General features: G+C 44.2%; 1 protein-coding gene across 1 annotated transcript in view; it reads right to left on the bottom strand.

Annotated features, from left to right (window-relative positions):
• LOC106612070 (fermitin family homolog 3) overlaps positions 1-2,214 on the bottom strand; it is a 10,309-nt gene extending 8,095 nt beyond the window's left edge. Inside the window, exons 1-3 of the mRNA XM_014212891.2 lie at positions 2,011-2,214; positions 504-628; positions 57-290 (exon numbers count right to left, since the gene is read on the bottom strand). Of these exons, the coding sequence (XP_014068366.1) occupies positions 57-290; positions 504-627 (358 nt within the window). The 5' untranslated portion in view covers position 628; positions 2,011-2,214. The remainder of the gene's footprint in view (positions 1-56; positions 291-503; positions 629-2,010) is intronic.
• Positions 2,215-16,836: the final 14,622 nt, after the last annotated feature.

Below are 16,836 nucleotides of genomic sequence, written 5' to 3'. Positions count from 1 at the left end.
ATGTTAAAACCATCTTCTGGAAAATAGAAAATAAAGGAATTGATTTCTGAACTCACTCAGCATCTTGCAGATGCCCAGCACAGTGCGGAACACAGGCCCAGAGAAGCAGGCCCGGAGCCTGAGGGTCAGGCCGTTGGGCAGGCCCAGCCTCAGGGACTTGTGCTGGGCCATGAAAATGAGCCCGGCGTCTGCCTGGATGCCACACTTCTCCAGGGTCCAGGCCGTACGCAGGAGCCACTGCTGCTTCTGCTCCCACCACAGGGCATGGTCCGACCAGTCGCGCTTTACCTCTGCACAGGGGAGGAAACTGGTGAGCCCTCTGACACAACATGTCCGCCATGCAATCCCCGCACAGTCAGTACTTTGGAATCTACTTGTGGTGGATAGTATGAGTGAATATCACCTTTATATAGTGCTCTGTCTTTGGATATAAGCTGCGTAGGGTAGGGGGACTGCTGGTCTCCACCATACTGACCATACATCTGAATATGTGTGTGACTCACGTGACTTCTCCACCAGTTTGAGGATGACTCCGCCTATGTGTAGGTCAGATGTCACACTGACAGTGATGGGCGGAGCATCAGCTCCCAGGTCCTCCACCGTAACTGACAGGTCCCACGCTGCCATACTGAGAGAGAGAGAGAGAGAGAGAGAGAGAGAGAGAGAGAGAGAGAGAGAGAGAGAGAGAGAGAGAGAGAGAGAGAGAGGCAGTGAGAATAGTAAGGGTGGAAGTGTTGGATTGGGAAAAAGAATGAGAGAAAGAACTTGTGAAGGGAGAGGACAGAAAATGTGTGTGTGTATGTCACATGATAAGAAGACTGACACTGAAACACACTTCCCAATCCCAACCACACGTCCCACACAGACACACACCCTGGCTGACTGGGTTATTCTGACAAGTTCACTATGACAGCTGACATCCTATTTCTAACTTCATTCTGGACCCATACTTCCACTATCAGATCTTACTCTACCCAACCCAACCCTTCCCAACCCTACCCTACCCAACCCAACCCTTACCCTACCCTACCCTACCCTACCTTACCCAACCCTACCCAACCCAACCCTTACCCTACCCTACCCTACCCTACCCTACCTTACCCTACCCAACCCTACCCAACCCAACCCTACCCTACCCAACCCTACCCTACCTTACCCTACCCTACCCAACCCTACCCAACCCAACCCTGCCCTACCCTACCCAACCCTACCTTACCCTACCCAACCCAACCCAACCCAACCTTACCCAACCCAACCCAACCCCTACCCTACCCTACACAACCCTACCCAACCCTATCCAACCCAACCCTACCCTACCCTACCCAACCCTACATTACCCTACCCAACCCTACCCAACCCTACCAAACCCAACCCTACCCTACCCAACCCTACCCTACCATACCCTACCCTACCCAACCCAACCCAACCCTACCCTACCCAACCCTACCCTACCCAACCCTACCCAACCCAACCCTACCCAACCCTACCTTACCCAACCCTACACAACCCAACCCTACCCTACCCAACCCAACCCTACCCAACCCTACCCTACCCTACCCAAGACTACCAAACCATACCCTACCCAACACTACTCAACCCTACCTACCACCATCAAATGTCCACCCAAATATCCAATTGTGTGTGTGTGTGTGTGTGTGTGTGTGTGTGTGTGTGTGTGTGTGTGTGTGTGTGTGTGTGTGTGTGTGTGTGTGTGTGTGTGTGTGTGTGTGTGTGTGCGTGTGTCATGTCAAGTATAGTAATAACAACATGGTATAGGTTAAGCATTCTGTAACTTAACTAGTTCTCTTGTTCTACTCACAGTACAGGAGAGTGAGAGTTTTGGCACATCAATACAATAGAAGCCTACTGCCGTTCTATACTGTTCACATCCATGTCTCTGTCCCATCCTCCAACATCACCTCTCTCTATCTCTCACTGAGACCCTGGGTCAAAACACTCACACACAAGACAGTTCATCTGACATAGGCTACACACTCTTGTGCATCTTACCCTCTCCACCGTCCAAAATGCAGGGGATTCTGGCAGCTTTATAAAAAGAATACCCTCTTCTCCTTCTTCTGCTTGTTCTGCAAACTACCCTGCCTGTTACACTGTTACACTTCCCCTCTATGTCTCTCTGTTGGCTTGCGTCTCGAGCTGTGGTCTACGTATGATGTGTAGTACATGTGTCAGTGCTGACAAAAAAAGGGTGTTCCTCTTTTGTCAGTTTCCGGCCACCGGAAGTGTGAGTGACAGAGAGTTTAGCTGTGTGTGTGTGTGTGTGTGTGTGTGTGTGTGTGTGTGTGTGTGTGTGTGTGTGTGTGTGTGTGTGTGTGTGTGTGTGTGTGTGTGTGTGTGTGTGTGTGTGTGTGTGTGTGTGTGTGTGTGTGTGTGTGTGTGTGTGTGTGTGTGTGCGCGCGTGTGTGTGTTTGTCAGTTATATCGACCGTATGTCAGTCTCATTGGTTGTGTATAAGTCTGGGGATGAGAGGGGTCATCATGGGATACAAACAGTAAACTAGATTCATCCGCGGGCCAATTTGTTCTTGAGCATCTGGTCAGTGGGCCGGAAAATAATTACAAATAATTTGTAGACTGAAAATCGACAGCAAGAAGCCCAAACAGATGTTATATTCAACTAAAACAAAATAATTTCAAAATTCGCTTACATTTGTATACGATCACATACAGTGCCTTCGGAAAGTACTCAGACTCCTTGACTTTTTCCACATTTTGTTATGTTACAGTCTAATTCTAAAATTGATTAAACCATTTTTTCCCTCTACACACAATACCCCACAATGACAAAGCAAAAACAGGTTTTAAAAAATGTTTGCTTATTTATAAAAAATAAAAAAACTGAAATATCACATTTGCATAATACCCTGACTAAACCGCTCACATCGCGTGTGTTGCAAAATAAATGTAGGAATCTATGTTTTTCAATTATTGCACCCACACTGCTTCCGCGCGCCAATGAGCGTCTGCGTTGCCAAGGGCTAAAATAGAAGTCATTCCTATTTCTGGCGTGGATCGCACTGCAAGTCCTGCCTCTCCCATCTCCTCATTGGTTTATAGAAGCAGGTACCCACGTGCCATCTCCTCATTGGTTATACCCATGTGGGTGATTGAAAGACAAACTGTTTTGCCGGTTGTCGTGGTAATACTATGAAAGTGTAGATGCCAATCACCATTTAAGTTCAAATAAAAGCACCCTGCCAGTTGGGGAACCCTGCAGTACCCGACAATTGAAGGACATACACTCACAAGTAAGGGGCATTATTATATTACCCCCGATAAGTTGACTGAGAACACATTCTCATTTACAGCAACAACCTTGGGAATAGTTACAGGGGAGAGGAACGAGCCAATTGTAAACTGGGTATGATTATATGGCCATGGTGGTATTAAGGCCAGATTGGGAATTTAGCCACACCCTTACTCTTACAATAAGTGCCATGGTATCTTTAGTGACCACAGAGAGTCAGGACACCCATTTAACGTTCCATCTGAAAGACGGCCCACTACACAGGGCAATGTCCCCAATCACTGCCCTATGGCATTGGGATATTTTTTTTTCAACCAGAGGAAAGGTTGTCTCCTACTGGCCCTCCAACACCACTTCCAGCAGCATCTGGTCTCCCATCCAGAGACTGATCAGGACCAACCCTGCTTAGTTTCAGAAGCAAGCCAGCAGTGGGATGCAGGGTGGTATACTGCTTTGAAACTTGGTTGAGACATCCTTCAAAAGCTAAAGCAAGGCAGTTATACATTTCCTCTTCTCTCCTTCTCATGTTTCCTCTGTGGTCACTGACCTGAAAATAAATAGTGTACAAGAACAGATGAGGAAAGAGGAGATGAGGAGATGAGGAAAGAGGAGATGAGGAAAAGGGAGATGAATTCTATGTAACATTTGTATTGTTTTTCTTTTCCACCAGTCTCTGTCATTAGGCTACAAATTACGTTATACAGTAAGATGTATTTTTAGCTGTTGGCCAGTAGAGGGTGGTGAGAGAGACAGAGAAACAGTAAGCTCGATATGAATAATTTGTTTGTTTATACTCTGCATGGTGTCGTATAACACAACAAGACAGACAGATATTCATTTTATGGTCATGCCGTATATAGGTCATAAAGCTGCCCTCCCATTTGGTACATTCCATGAGTCATTGTTTACAACAAAATGACACATGCCAAGTTTTTCTTCCTCTGTATTCAAACTGAATAAAAGTGCTTTATATAACGAAAACGACATTAACTACCGAGCTGAATACACACCTGAAACTGACGTTGTAGTTCTGTGGCGGTTTGACTTCGGTATCACACTCACATCATGGCATTTTAAATATCAACTCTTTCTTCACGTATTATAGCCATTGGTCCACTTTCCCGTAGTGGTGACTTTAATACTAGTGATATCGTTGTGCACCAAATTTAGAATATTTTCGGTGTTGCAAATCGTCAGGTGCATTCGCTGGTGCGAAGTGGACATTATTATGTTACTTAGTAATAACATAACATTACTAGTAATAACTTAATCATGACAGCATTAATTATTAATAACATAGCATTACTTAGTAATATCATTACTTAGTAATAACAACATTACTAGTAATAAGTAAGACAGCACTACTTAAAGGAATAACATGTTAGGTAACATTATAGTAATAATAAGTGACATTTGTTATAGTAAAACATATTGTGTATGTCCTGAGGCCTCAGGTCTCTATATGGGACAAATCACTGTGAAATGAGAAGTATTATTGTACTGATAGAGTTTTCACTCTAACCAAGACAGGCTATGGCCTGAGGGTTGATACATTATCGTGATCCCATCATAGTCAGGTCACAGTTAACCTGATTACACACCCACATTTAGAATCCCTCCATTTTGGGAAATAAAGCTCTAGGAGTTTGTTGAAAACCGTATCTTCTTTGTGTGTGTGTGTGTGTGTGTGAGACTCTACTGTACTGTACTCAGAGTGACACCCAGAGAGCTTATAAAGAGCTAATGCTTATGCTCTACTTCTGTTGTTGAACTAACCACCCTGACCCTGTGGTCTTCTCAGTTTCCAGCAAGAGATCGCCCTACTGGCTGTCTGCAGGGCCTCTCCTAGGGCCTTTTTTAACTATAGTATTCTGATTAGAATCCTATGTATTATGTGTCATTTACAAATAAGTTAATATGATACAATAAACTGGTTTCTCAGTGCCATTTGTGTGTTGTGTAACTTTCCACCTCTAGATGACAGTAAAGTCAAGTGTATCATGCTATATCAGCCTGAAGTTGCTTTGTGATCATAGCTAGACTTTAATCATCAGTACTGTGTTTGCCATTCATTTAGCATCACAGTGTGTGGTGTGTCCAGTCCAACATCAAAAGAGCTACTTGATGATCAGGTTTAGCATAGAAAATGATGTGTCTTCATTGGTCATTTAGTGTCAACTGTCATAAAACATCATGGCCGCCGATGTTGTGCTGTGTGAATAACTAATCTCTCATTAACATCATGTTGGCTCCAACATCAGAGCCAGCAGCCTGTATTTTTTACAAGGCTTTTTATAGAGTCCCACTCTCACTATGCAAAGTGCCACTGAATAACAAGTGAAACAGAGCTGTAAACAACCCCTGGAGGAGAGGGGACAGGCAGAGCAAGGTGAGGGAATGAGACGGGCTGACTGCGGGTGTGTCCCAAACCAAATGGCACCCTATTCCCTATATAGTGCTGTACTTTTGGCCAGACAAATGTGGACACTAGTATTGTGCACAGAAAAAGTAGTGCACTATGTAATGAATAGGGTAGGATTTTGGACAAAGCTACAGTGAGAAAGAAGTAACAGAGAGAGGGATCAAGGAGACCTTTCCTGAGTATCTCTGTCACTTTGGTAACCAGAGTTTGGTGGGGGGGGGAGCACACAGCACCACACACTAGCATCACTTCATTCACTGTGCTGCTGATCGATCAGTAGAGAGGGCGAGAGGATAGGGGAGGACTGTTTATGTAGTTTGTGTCGTTCTCAATAAAGATTGGATTTACAGTAACTCCCCCACCCCACCCACTCCCACCCCTTCACCCTTTTACTGCTGCTGGCTCCTGCATTCTCCTATAAAACACTGCAAACATAAAAACCCACAAGCACTTAAGAGCTGTCTTAGTGATGGGGAGGAGGGTGGGTTGGAGGGTAAAACATCCTTTTCTTTACACCCCTCAATCACTCCATCCGGCCTCAGTGGAGAGAGAGAAAGAGATTGAGGGGAGGATATATTGTCTCTGATGGGCTATTTGATTAAGATGGATTACGCAATGAATTGTGAATTGTCATTGGACTGATGAGGTGAATGTGTGTGGGTGCCCAATTCTATACTCTGGTAAAGTCAACAAGCTTTTAGTTTTGCAGTTGTTTTAAATTGCATTTATTTATTTATTTTATTTCAATTAAACCCACAGCTCAATTTAGACTACCTGCTTTCAGACAGTGTGAGTTATGGTAGGTATGGGTAGGGCTAAATGTTCTCGTTGATTAGATTCCCTGGTCTCCAGCCTCTTAGGGGGTGTTAGAGAGAAGAGGCCCCTGGTTGCCATGGGGAACCCTCACTGTTCCCCACGTATCTGGCAGCAGTAGCTCAGATACAAGATAAACGCCAATCCCGGTCCTAGACAGACAGACAGACAGACAGACAGACAGACAGACAGACAGACAGACAGACAGACAGACAGACAGACAGACAGACAGACAGACAGACAGACAGACAGACAGACAGACAGACAGACAGACAGACAGAGTAGCTGTGTTTCAACCTCAATGCCTAAACACTGTAGTCTACAGAAAACACAGCAGCATTGACTGGCCCCACTCACACGCACACTCACACACACACACACACACACACACACACACACACACACACACACACACACACACACACACACACACACACACACACACACACACACACACACACACACACACACACACACACACAGGGAGTTAAAGTGATTTCCATTGCTTCCCTCTCAGTGACGGGAGGTAATCTACAGCAAAGGCCCCACAGGTACACTACCTCCCTACTTATCTACACTGTACTTAGGGCTACTGTTTTCATCACTGGCTGCTGGTTATCCTATATCTCTGGCTGTAGGTGTTATAACTGACTGCTATCTCTACTCTACTGGCTGGCCTATATCTCTGGCTGTAGGTGTTATAACTGACTGCTATCTCTACTGGCTGGCCTAGATCTCTGGCTGTAGGTGTTATAACTGACTGCTATCTCTACTCTACTGGCTGCTGGCTGGCCTATATCTCTGGCTGTAGGTGTTATAACTGACTGCTATCTCTACTGGCTGGCCTAGATCTCTGGCTGTAGGTGTTATAACTGACTGCTATCTCTACTCGACTGGCTGCTGGCTGGCCTATATCTCTGGCTGTAGGTGTTATAACTGACTGCTATCTCTACTCTACTGGCTGCTGGCTGGCCTATATCTCTGGCTGTATGTGTTATAACTGACTGCTATCTCTACTGGCTGGCCTATATCTCTGGCTGTAGAGGTTAGAACTGCTATCTCTACTCTACTGGCTGCTGGCTGGCCTATATCTCTGGCTGTAGGTGTTATAACTGACTGCTATCTCTACTCTACTGGCTGCTGGCTGGCCTATATCTCATGCTGTAGGTGTTATAACTGACTGCGATCTCTGCTGGCTGGCCTATATCTCTGGCTGTAGGTGTTATAACTGACTGCTATCTCTACTCTACTGGCTGCTGGCTGGCCTATATCTCTGGCTGTAGGTGTTATAACTGACTGCTATCTCTACTCGACTGGCTGCTGGCTGGCCTATATCTCTGGCTGTAGGTGTTATAACTGACTGCTATCTCTGCTGGCTGGCCTATATATTTGGCTGTAGGTGTCATAACTGACTGCTATCTCTACTGGCTGGCCTATATCTCTGGCTGTAGGTGCTATCTCTACTCTACTGGCTGGCCTATATCTTTTATTTTGTATTTTTTTATTTAACCTTTATTTAACTAGGCAAGTCAGTTAAGAACAAATTCTTATTTACAATGACAGCCTACCAAAAGGAAAAAGGCCTCCTGCGCGGATAATAATACAATATAAATATAGGACAAAACGCACATCACGACTAGAGAGACAACACAATACTACATAAAGAGAGATCTAAACAGCAACATAGCATGGCAGCAACACAACACGGTAGCAACACAAAACATGGTAGCAGCACAAAATATGGTACAAACATCATTGGGCACAGACAACAGCACAAAGGGCAAGAAGGTAGAGACAACAATATATCAAGCGAAGCAGCCACAATTGTCAGTAAGAGTGTCCATGATTGAGTCTTTGAATGAAGAGATTGAGGTAAAACTGTCCAGTTTGAGTGTTTGTTGCAGCTCGTTCCAGTCGCTATCGGCAGCGAACTGAAAAGAGGAGCGACCCAGGGATGTGCTTTGGGGAACTTTAACAGAATGTGACTGCCAGAACGGGTGTTGTATGTGGAGGATGAGGGCTGCAGTAGATATCTCAGATAGGGGGGACTGAGGCCTAAGAGCGTTTTATAAATAAGCATCAACCAGTGGGCCTTGAGACGGGTATACAGAGATGGCCAGTTTACAGAGTAGAATAGAGTGCAGTGATGTGTCTTATAAGGAGCATTGCTGGCAAATCTGATGGCCGAATGGTAAAGAACATCTGGCCGCTTGAGAGCACCCTTACCTGCCGATCTATAAATTATGTCTCCGTAATCTAGCATAGGTAGGATGGTCATCTGAATCAGGGCAAGTTTGGCAGTTGGGGTGAAAGAAGAACGATTATGATAGAGGAAACCAAGTCCATATTTAACTTTAGCCTGCAGCTTTGATATGTGCTGAGAGAATGACAGTGTACCATCTAGCCATACTCCCAAGTACTTGTATGTGGTAGGGTGTACATGCACATTTCCAAATATCATCAACAGTAAAACAGTCAATGCATGGCAGAGGACAGGGAGAGCCCTGCAGTGTTGATTTATGACATTTGAATGTGCATTAGATGGCAACCTCAAGCTCTAAACCCTCGGACGTAGTAATCACACCTAGGGTTGCACATAATGGGGAATATTCAGAGGTAGAAACTTTCCGTGGGAATTAACGGGAATATATGGGAATTAACGGGAATATATGCAAATTAATATTAATACAATTTAAATGTAGATGCTTTTTGCATTGGATATATTTACCATATCATATGGAGACAGAAACATAATCCTTTTACCATATCATAAGTAGACATAATTGCAAATGATTAAATCTTTCCAATAGAAAAAATAATGTTAGTTACAAATTGAACTTTAATTAAATGAGTTGACTCTTCACATGGGATGATTTCACTGAACAACAAAAGAAAGGGAATATTGAATGATCCCCAATGATCCATCGCCTCTCTCAAAAACGTTTTCAACATACATCTGTAAAATTATAGTCTAGAAACTAAAGCTTTGGTTGTCTTCCTCTCAGGCTTCCATGTCTTCTACCTGAACCTCCTCAATGTCCACCTCTTGAACATCAGACTCTGAGGCCTCATCTTCACTGTCACTTTCCAATCTTGTTGAGGATGGCTCGTTGTCAGGCTCAAAAAGCCTCAAATTTGCCCGGATGGCCACAATTTTTCAAACCTTGTATTGGTCAGCCTGTTGCGTGCTTTGGTGTGTGTGTTCCCAAACAAGAACCAGTTGCGCTCTGAGGCGGCTGATGTTGGTGGGATTTGGAGGATGATGGAGGCAACAGGGGAAAGAGCCTCAGATCCACAAAGTCCCTTCCACCAGGTGGCTGATGAGATATGTTGGCACGACTTCCATATTGCATCTCCATCCCAAAGCCCTTGCTTGGAAGTGTACTTCACCAGACTGCCAAGAACCTTGCCCTCATCCAGGCCAACGTGGTGAGACACAGTAGTGATGACACCATAGGCCTTGTTGATCTCTGCACCAGACAGGAGGCTCTTGCCAGCATACTTGGGGTCCAACATGAACGCTGCGGCGTGTATGGTATTCAGGCAGAAGTCTTCACGCTTTTTGATGTATGTCAGAACTGCAGTTTCCTCTGCTTGGAGCAACAGTGAAGTGGGCAGGGCAGTGCGGATTTCTTCTCTTACATCTGCAAGCAGAGTCTGAACATCATACAGGATGGCATTGTCTCCCTCAATCCGTGCAATGGCTACTGCTATAGGTTTCAGGAGTTTCAGGCTGCTTACCACTCTCTCCCAAAATACATCATCCAGGAGGATCCTCTTGATGTGGCTGTCCAAATCAGCAGAATGTGATATGGCCATTTCTTGGAGAGACTCCTTCCCCTCCAGGAGACTGTCAAACATGATGACAACACCACCCCAACGGGTGTTGCTGGGCAGCTTCAATGTGGTGCTCTTATTCTTCTCACTTTGCTTGGTGAGGTAGATTTATGCTATAACTTGATGACCCTTCACATACCTAACCATTTCCTTGGCTCTCTTGTAGAGTGTATCCATTGTTTTCAGTGCCATGATGTCCTTGAGGAGCAGATTCAATGTATGAGCAGCACAGCTAATGGGTGTGATGTGAGGGTAGGACTCCTCCACTTTAGACCAAGCAGCCTTCATTATCACAACATTGTCTGTCACCAGTGCAAATAACTTCTGTGGTCCAAGGTCATTGATGACTGCCTTCAGCTCGTCTGCAATGTAGAGATCGGTGTGTCTGTTGTCCCTTGTCTGTGCTCTTGTAGAATACTGGTTGAGGGGTGGAGATGATGTAGTTAATTATTCCGTGCCCACAAACATTCGACCACCCATCAGAGATGACTGCAATACAGTCTGCTTTCTCTATGATTTGCTTGACCTTCACTTGAACTATGTTGAACTCTGCTGTCACGTTGGCATGAATGATTCGTTAGACAGGCTCAGGAATACGTAATCTGGTTTTTTATTATGCCCAAATTACGGCGTGCCGTGTAAAGGCACGGGGACGAAGACGGAACAAACACGTAACAAAAACACAGGGTTGAAACCCAAACAAAAGAGCGTAGTACCTCGAGTACCTCGAGTAAATATGATTAACACATGGGACGAGACCCGTAATCATCTGCACAATCCACAAGGGCATGCAAGCCCAAAACACACAGCACAGGTACTCACACGCACCAACGGACATAGTAACAATAATCGACAGCCCAATGGAAACCAAAGGGCACATATATACAAACACAATCAGTGGGAATAGGGGCCAGGTGTGTGTAATGAAAGTTCTGGAGGGATCCGTGACATCTGCATCCAGCAAATTAGTAGATAAAACATGTCTGGTTGGAGAGGTGTACATTCAGAAATCTCTTCCAATACACATTGCCTGTGAGCATTAGAGGTGAACAAGTTGCATACACAGCTCGAGCAAGACATTCATCAGCATTTCTCTGACTACGTTCCTCCATTGAGTAAAAAAAAAACTTCTGATTCCAGGAGGACCATGAGCTGTTGCTATTGATAAGGTTTCTGATTCATCATTTTCACCTCGAATAGAAGTAGAGGGACTTTTGTCAGAGGTTGCTTGTTGTGAGCGCTGAGGGAACTTTATGCACTTGGCCAGATGATTCTGCATCTTTGTTGCATTCTTCACATGATTTGACACAGTATTTGCGTATGTACACAGCTTTTCCTTCTACATTAGCTGCAGTGAAATGTCTCCACACATCAGATAGTGCCCGTGGCATTTTCCTGTAAAGATTAGAAAAAAATGAGTAAAAAAGAAACAAATGCAATTCCATGTACAGATAAATAGTTAAGCAGATAGATTAACCTGTTAGGGCTAGGGGGCAGTATTGACACGGCCGGATAAAAAACGTACCCGATTTAATCTGGTTACTACTCCTGCCCAGTAACTATAATATGCATATAATTATTGGCTTTGGATAGAAAACACCCTAAAGTTTCTAAAACTGTTTGAATGGTGTCTGTGAGTATAACAGAACTCATATGGCAGGCCAAAACCTGAGAAGATTCCATGCAGGAAGTGGCCTGTCTGACAAGTTGTGTTTCATCTTGGCTCTTTTTATTGAAGACTGAGGATCTTTGCTATAACGTGCCACTTCCTACGGCTCCCATAGGCTCTCAGAGCCCGGGAAAAAGCTGAACGATATCGAGGCAGCCTCTGGCTGAAACACATTATCGCGTTTGGCAAGTGGCCGATCAGAGTACTCTGGGCTTAGGCGCGTGCCCGAGTCGACCCCATGCTTTATTTTCTTTCATCTGTTTACCTAAACGCAGATTCCCGGTCGGAATATTATCGCTTTTTTATGAGAAAAATGGCATAAAAATGTATTTTAAACAGCGGTTGACATGCTTCGAAGTACGGTAATGGAATATTTAGAATTTTTTTGTCACGAATTGCGCCATGCTCGTCACCCTTATTTACCCTTTCGGATAGTGTCCCACCTAGCCCATAGAGGTTAAACAACTCCTTTGCAAGATACCTGTTTTAAAATGAAACATGTATGGAAACAGGTGAATTAACACTCCTCAGTTAAGAAGCTCACGCAAGCTAAAACCCACATGGTAGCAAAAATGAACTAGCAGAAATTGTTAACAAGTTAGAAATGATTTAAACACACTTTGCTGTAGGCTATTTATTATTTAACAAAAAATCATGTATGTCACATAAAATACCCAGTATTTAATCAAAACTTACCAGAAAGCATGTAGTCCTTGGCTCAGACAGTGCAGTAGTGTGGGCTCAATAGCATCTCATTAGTGTGCAAGATCTTGAGAATCAGCTGTACATGTGATGGAAGAGTGCTCTGTGCATGCAGAGGGTTGCAATTCCATTGAATTGGAGATAGTTTAACCAAAATATGCCACAAGACCTAAAATTCCCTTATGTGTATCCCACAAGAAAGGTTCACTGTTATAAACTAACTTTTCCGGAAATTTACCGGAAAGTTTCCAACCCTTTGCAGCCCTAATCACACCTGTGGGGATATGGGCATTCTTCTTACCAAACCACACAACCTTTGTTTTTGGAGGTGTTCAGACAGGGTTAAGGGCAGGGAAAGCTTGTTTTCTAACACTTTTGATTAACAGGGCAAAATAGAAATAGGCCTATAAGAGTTAGGATCAGCTTGATCTCCCCATTTAAATAAAGCACTAACCGTGGCTGCCTTCCAAGAATGGGAACCTCCCCAGAGAGGAGAGACAGGTTAAAAAGGTCAGAGATAGGCCTGGCGATGATAGGAGCAACAACCTTAAAGAAGAAAGGGTCTAAGCCATCTGACCCAGATGGCTTTTTGGGGTCAAGTTTAAGGAGCTCCTTTAGCACCTCGGACTCAGTGATCGCCTGCAATGAGAAACTTTGTAGTGAGGCAGGGGAAAAAGAGGGAGGAGCATCGGGGCAAGTCGTATTAGAAGGGGTGGGAGATGAAGAAATGTTGGATGGGCAAGGAGGCATGGCTGAGTCAAATAGGAATCCTGACTTAATGAAGTTCTGATTAAAGAGCTCAGCCATGTGCTTCTTGTCAATAACAACCACATCATCAACAATAAGGGCAGCTGTGAGAAGGAGGGTTTGTTCTCCAGGTCTTTAACCGTTTTCCGGAACTTCTTGGGGTTAGACCCACAGAGAGAGAACTGCTCCTTAAAGTAACTAACTTTGGCCTTCTGGATAGCCTGAGTGCACTTATTTCTCATTTGCCTGAACGAAAGCCATTCAACCTGAGTATGCATGTGCCGAGCCTTTCGCCAAATGCAATTCTTGAGGTGGAGTAACTCTGCAAGATTACGATCGAACCAAGGGCTGAACCTGTTTTTAAATCTCATTTTCTTTATGGGGGCGTGTTTGTTAACAATACCACTGAAAATATAAAAAAAGAAGGTCCAAGTGTCTTTGACAGAGGGGATCAAGCTGATTCTATACCATTTTACAGAGACCAGGTCATGAAGGAAGGCTTGATCATTAAAGTTTTTTAGCACGCGTCTATGACAAATCAGGACAGGTCGTTTCACTGAGCAGCCATTACGAACACTAAGGTCAACACCAGACTGATACCTATCATGATTATTTGTCAGGATCACATCAAGGAGAGTAGCCTTTTCTGGGTGTTTGGAGTCATACCTTGTGGGATTGGTAATAATCTGAGAAAAATGTAGGGAGTCCCATTGCTTTAGGACTTCGTCAGATGGATTAAGCATGTCCTAGTTTAGGTCACCTAGCAGGACAAATTCAGACTTGGTGTAAGGGGCCAGGAGAGAGCCTAGAGCAGGTGGGGTACAGGCCGGTGCTGATGGAGGACGATAGCACCCAGCAACAGTCAACAAAGAGCTATTTGAAAGTTTAATGCTTAAAACCAGCAAATCAAATTGTTTGGGGACAGACTTGGTGGAGACAACCGAGCACTGAAGGTGATCCTTGGTTATTTTTTTCCACACGCCCACCTTTGGAAGATCTTCTTGCCGAAAAAGGTTATAACCAGAAAGGTTAACATCAGTATTCAAAACCCTCTTTCTTAACCACGTCTCAGTAATGACCAACACATCTGGATTGGAGCTATGAACCCACACTTTCATTGATCCATTTTAGGTAATAAGCTTCTAGTGTTAACGTGCAGAAAATCCAGGCTTTTACGAGACCAGAAATCAGTGAAACCGATATCAGAGCACAAGTCAGAATTGGGGCTAGCAACAGTAGATGGGCCAGGGTGTACATGCACATTTCCAGATATCATCAACAGTAATACAATCAATGCACGGCAGAGGACAGGGAGAGCTCTGCAGTGTTGATTTATGACATGTGAATGTGCATTAGATGGCCACAAGATCATATTATACAGCAATTTTATCAGGTAACGTGATAAAATTGTCTGTGTAACCAATAGAGAGTCAGAGTCCCGAGTGTGGGAACAAACATAGTCTGTCCCACGGTTGGGTAAACAAGAAAGTTCATAGTCAACAAAGCATGCAGGAGTCGAGGCAAATAGCAAAATGCACAACAACAAAAATATATATAAATAACAACTAGCCATTGTAAGTCACTTGCCCCAACAGTGCGTGTGTGCTGGAGGTTGTAGGTATTGTAACTGACTGCTATCTCTGCTGTAGTTCCTGTAGTGACTTCAGGCTTTTTCTGTCCGTTTTAGTTAGTATATCTCTAACTGTGAATACTCTACTGTAGGCCAACTGTATCCACACTGTAGTTAGGAACTTTGTCTGTCGACCCACATGCACGCACACACACACATTCCGCTCGGTCGGACCAGCAACCACTGCAATGCTGAAGCACTCCAAAACGGACAGACAAATTATCCCAGAATAATTTACAGCAGTCTGATTTATATTTCATTTAAATGTTTGACATTGACAAGTTAACAGGAGCCCCCAGAGTCAATCCCTAATGACCGGTATGTCGGTAAACAAAACGGTGGGAAAAAAGTGAATGAGTTTGCAGATTGCCCATTCATAGCAATTATTTCTCCCCTCTGTAAAGGCTTCCCACCCCCCAATCAATCGCCACTTTAGCTCGAATGGAGGAAGTGAGAGCCTCATTAGCCTGATTGGCCCAGTGCAATGTGGATATTTCAGAAAGGAGTCGGTCTGCTCATCAGCACAGTGCTCATCAAGGCTGCGTTCATTAATGCTGAGTTTATCAAGGCAGCATGCTTTGTTGTGTGTTCAACTGAGTTAGGCCTATTTATTTTTTATTTTATTTAACCTTTATTTAACTAGGCAAGTCAGTTAAATGGCTTTTGCAGATTCTGCCGTTACTCTCCTGAAGTTGCTGGTGTAAGGAGTCAGCAACCTTTCTCATGTGGAATGCCAATTTATCTTACCGTTTCCACCGATCTGCCTTTCAGTTATGGTTTTCTTAATGCACATATTCGTGGAACAGTTTCATTTAATTTATAATAATGTTTTCTTATCTCAAAATCATTGCCATGTGGTTAATCAAAATTCTATCCAAATCTAAATTAAAATGATTCAAACCTAAAAAGTAACTTCTATTGCCATTGCCAACTATGTAAAATAGCCTATAAAGCCAACAAATATAAACATTGCAGCCTGCAGGTAGAAAATGTCCTGCCGCCCGAGTGGCGAATGGTGGTCTAAGGCTAGAGATCCTGGTTCGAGTCCAGGCTCTGTCGCAGCCAGCCGCAACCGGGAGACCCATGGTGCGGCGCACAATTGGCCCAGCGTCGGCTGGGTTAGGGGAGGGTTTGGCCGGCAGGGATGTTCTTGTCCCCTCTGACACATTGGTGTGGCTGGCTTCCGGGTTAACGGGCATTGTGTCACGAAGCAGTGCGACTTGTCTGGGTTGTGTTTCAGAGGACGGCTCTGAACCTTTGCCTCTCCCGAGTCCGTATGGGAGTTGCAGCGATGGGACAAGACTGTAACTACCAATTGGATACCATGAAAAAGTGGTAAAAAAAAGAAAATCCTGATAAAAAGAAATCACATGGGCTACGCATGGCCTGTCTGCAATGAACTTGAAACAATTATTAACTTGGGTCCAGCCTGAAGTTCCTGCCAGCCTGAAGCTCCTGCTAGCAAACCCCAGAATAAACCCCTCAGAGTTTCGCCCGCCAGTGACCTCGGGACAGACATAGCTGTAGGATATTTGCGAAATGGATAAGAAGTAATCAGGTAGGCCTATTTTATGACGTTTCCACTGGATCAGAGCATGACATTTTTCTCTTCTAGGCAGAGTGGATATCGAAAAGGAGAGAACTGGGAAGATATTTCAAATACAGTGAGGAACTATTGTCATTCTCAATGGATGTAAAAACAGATTTCGTTGGCTTGCTGTTTAAGGTGCCTAAAATGGAATGAAATAA

The sequence above is a fragment of the Salmo salar genome, chromosome ssa09 (genome assembly GCF_905237065.1).
Source record: "Salmo salar chromosome ssa09, Ssal_v3.1, whole genome shotgun sequence".
NCBI lineage: Eukaryota > Metazoa > Chordata > Actinopteri > Salmoniformes > Salmonidae > Salmo > Salmo salar.
The sequence above is the reverse complement of the archived record's forward strand: the minus strand, read 5'-3'. Positions and strand labels throughout refer to the sequence as shown.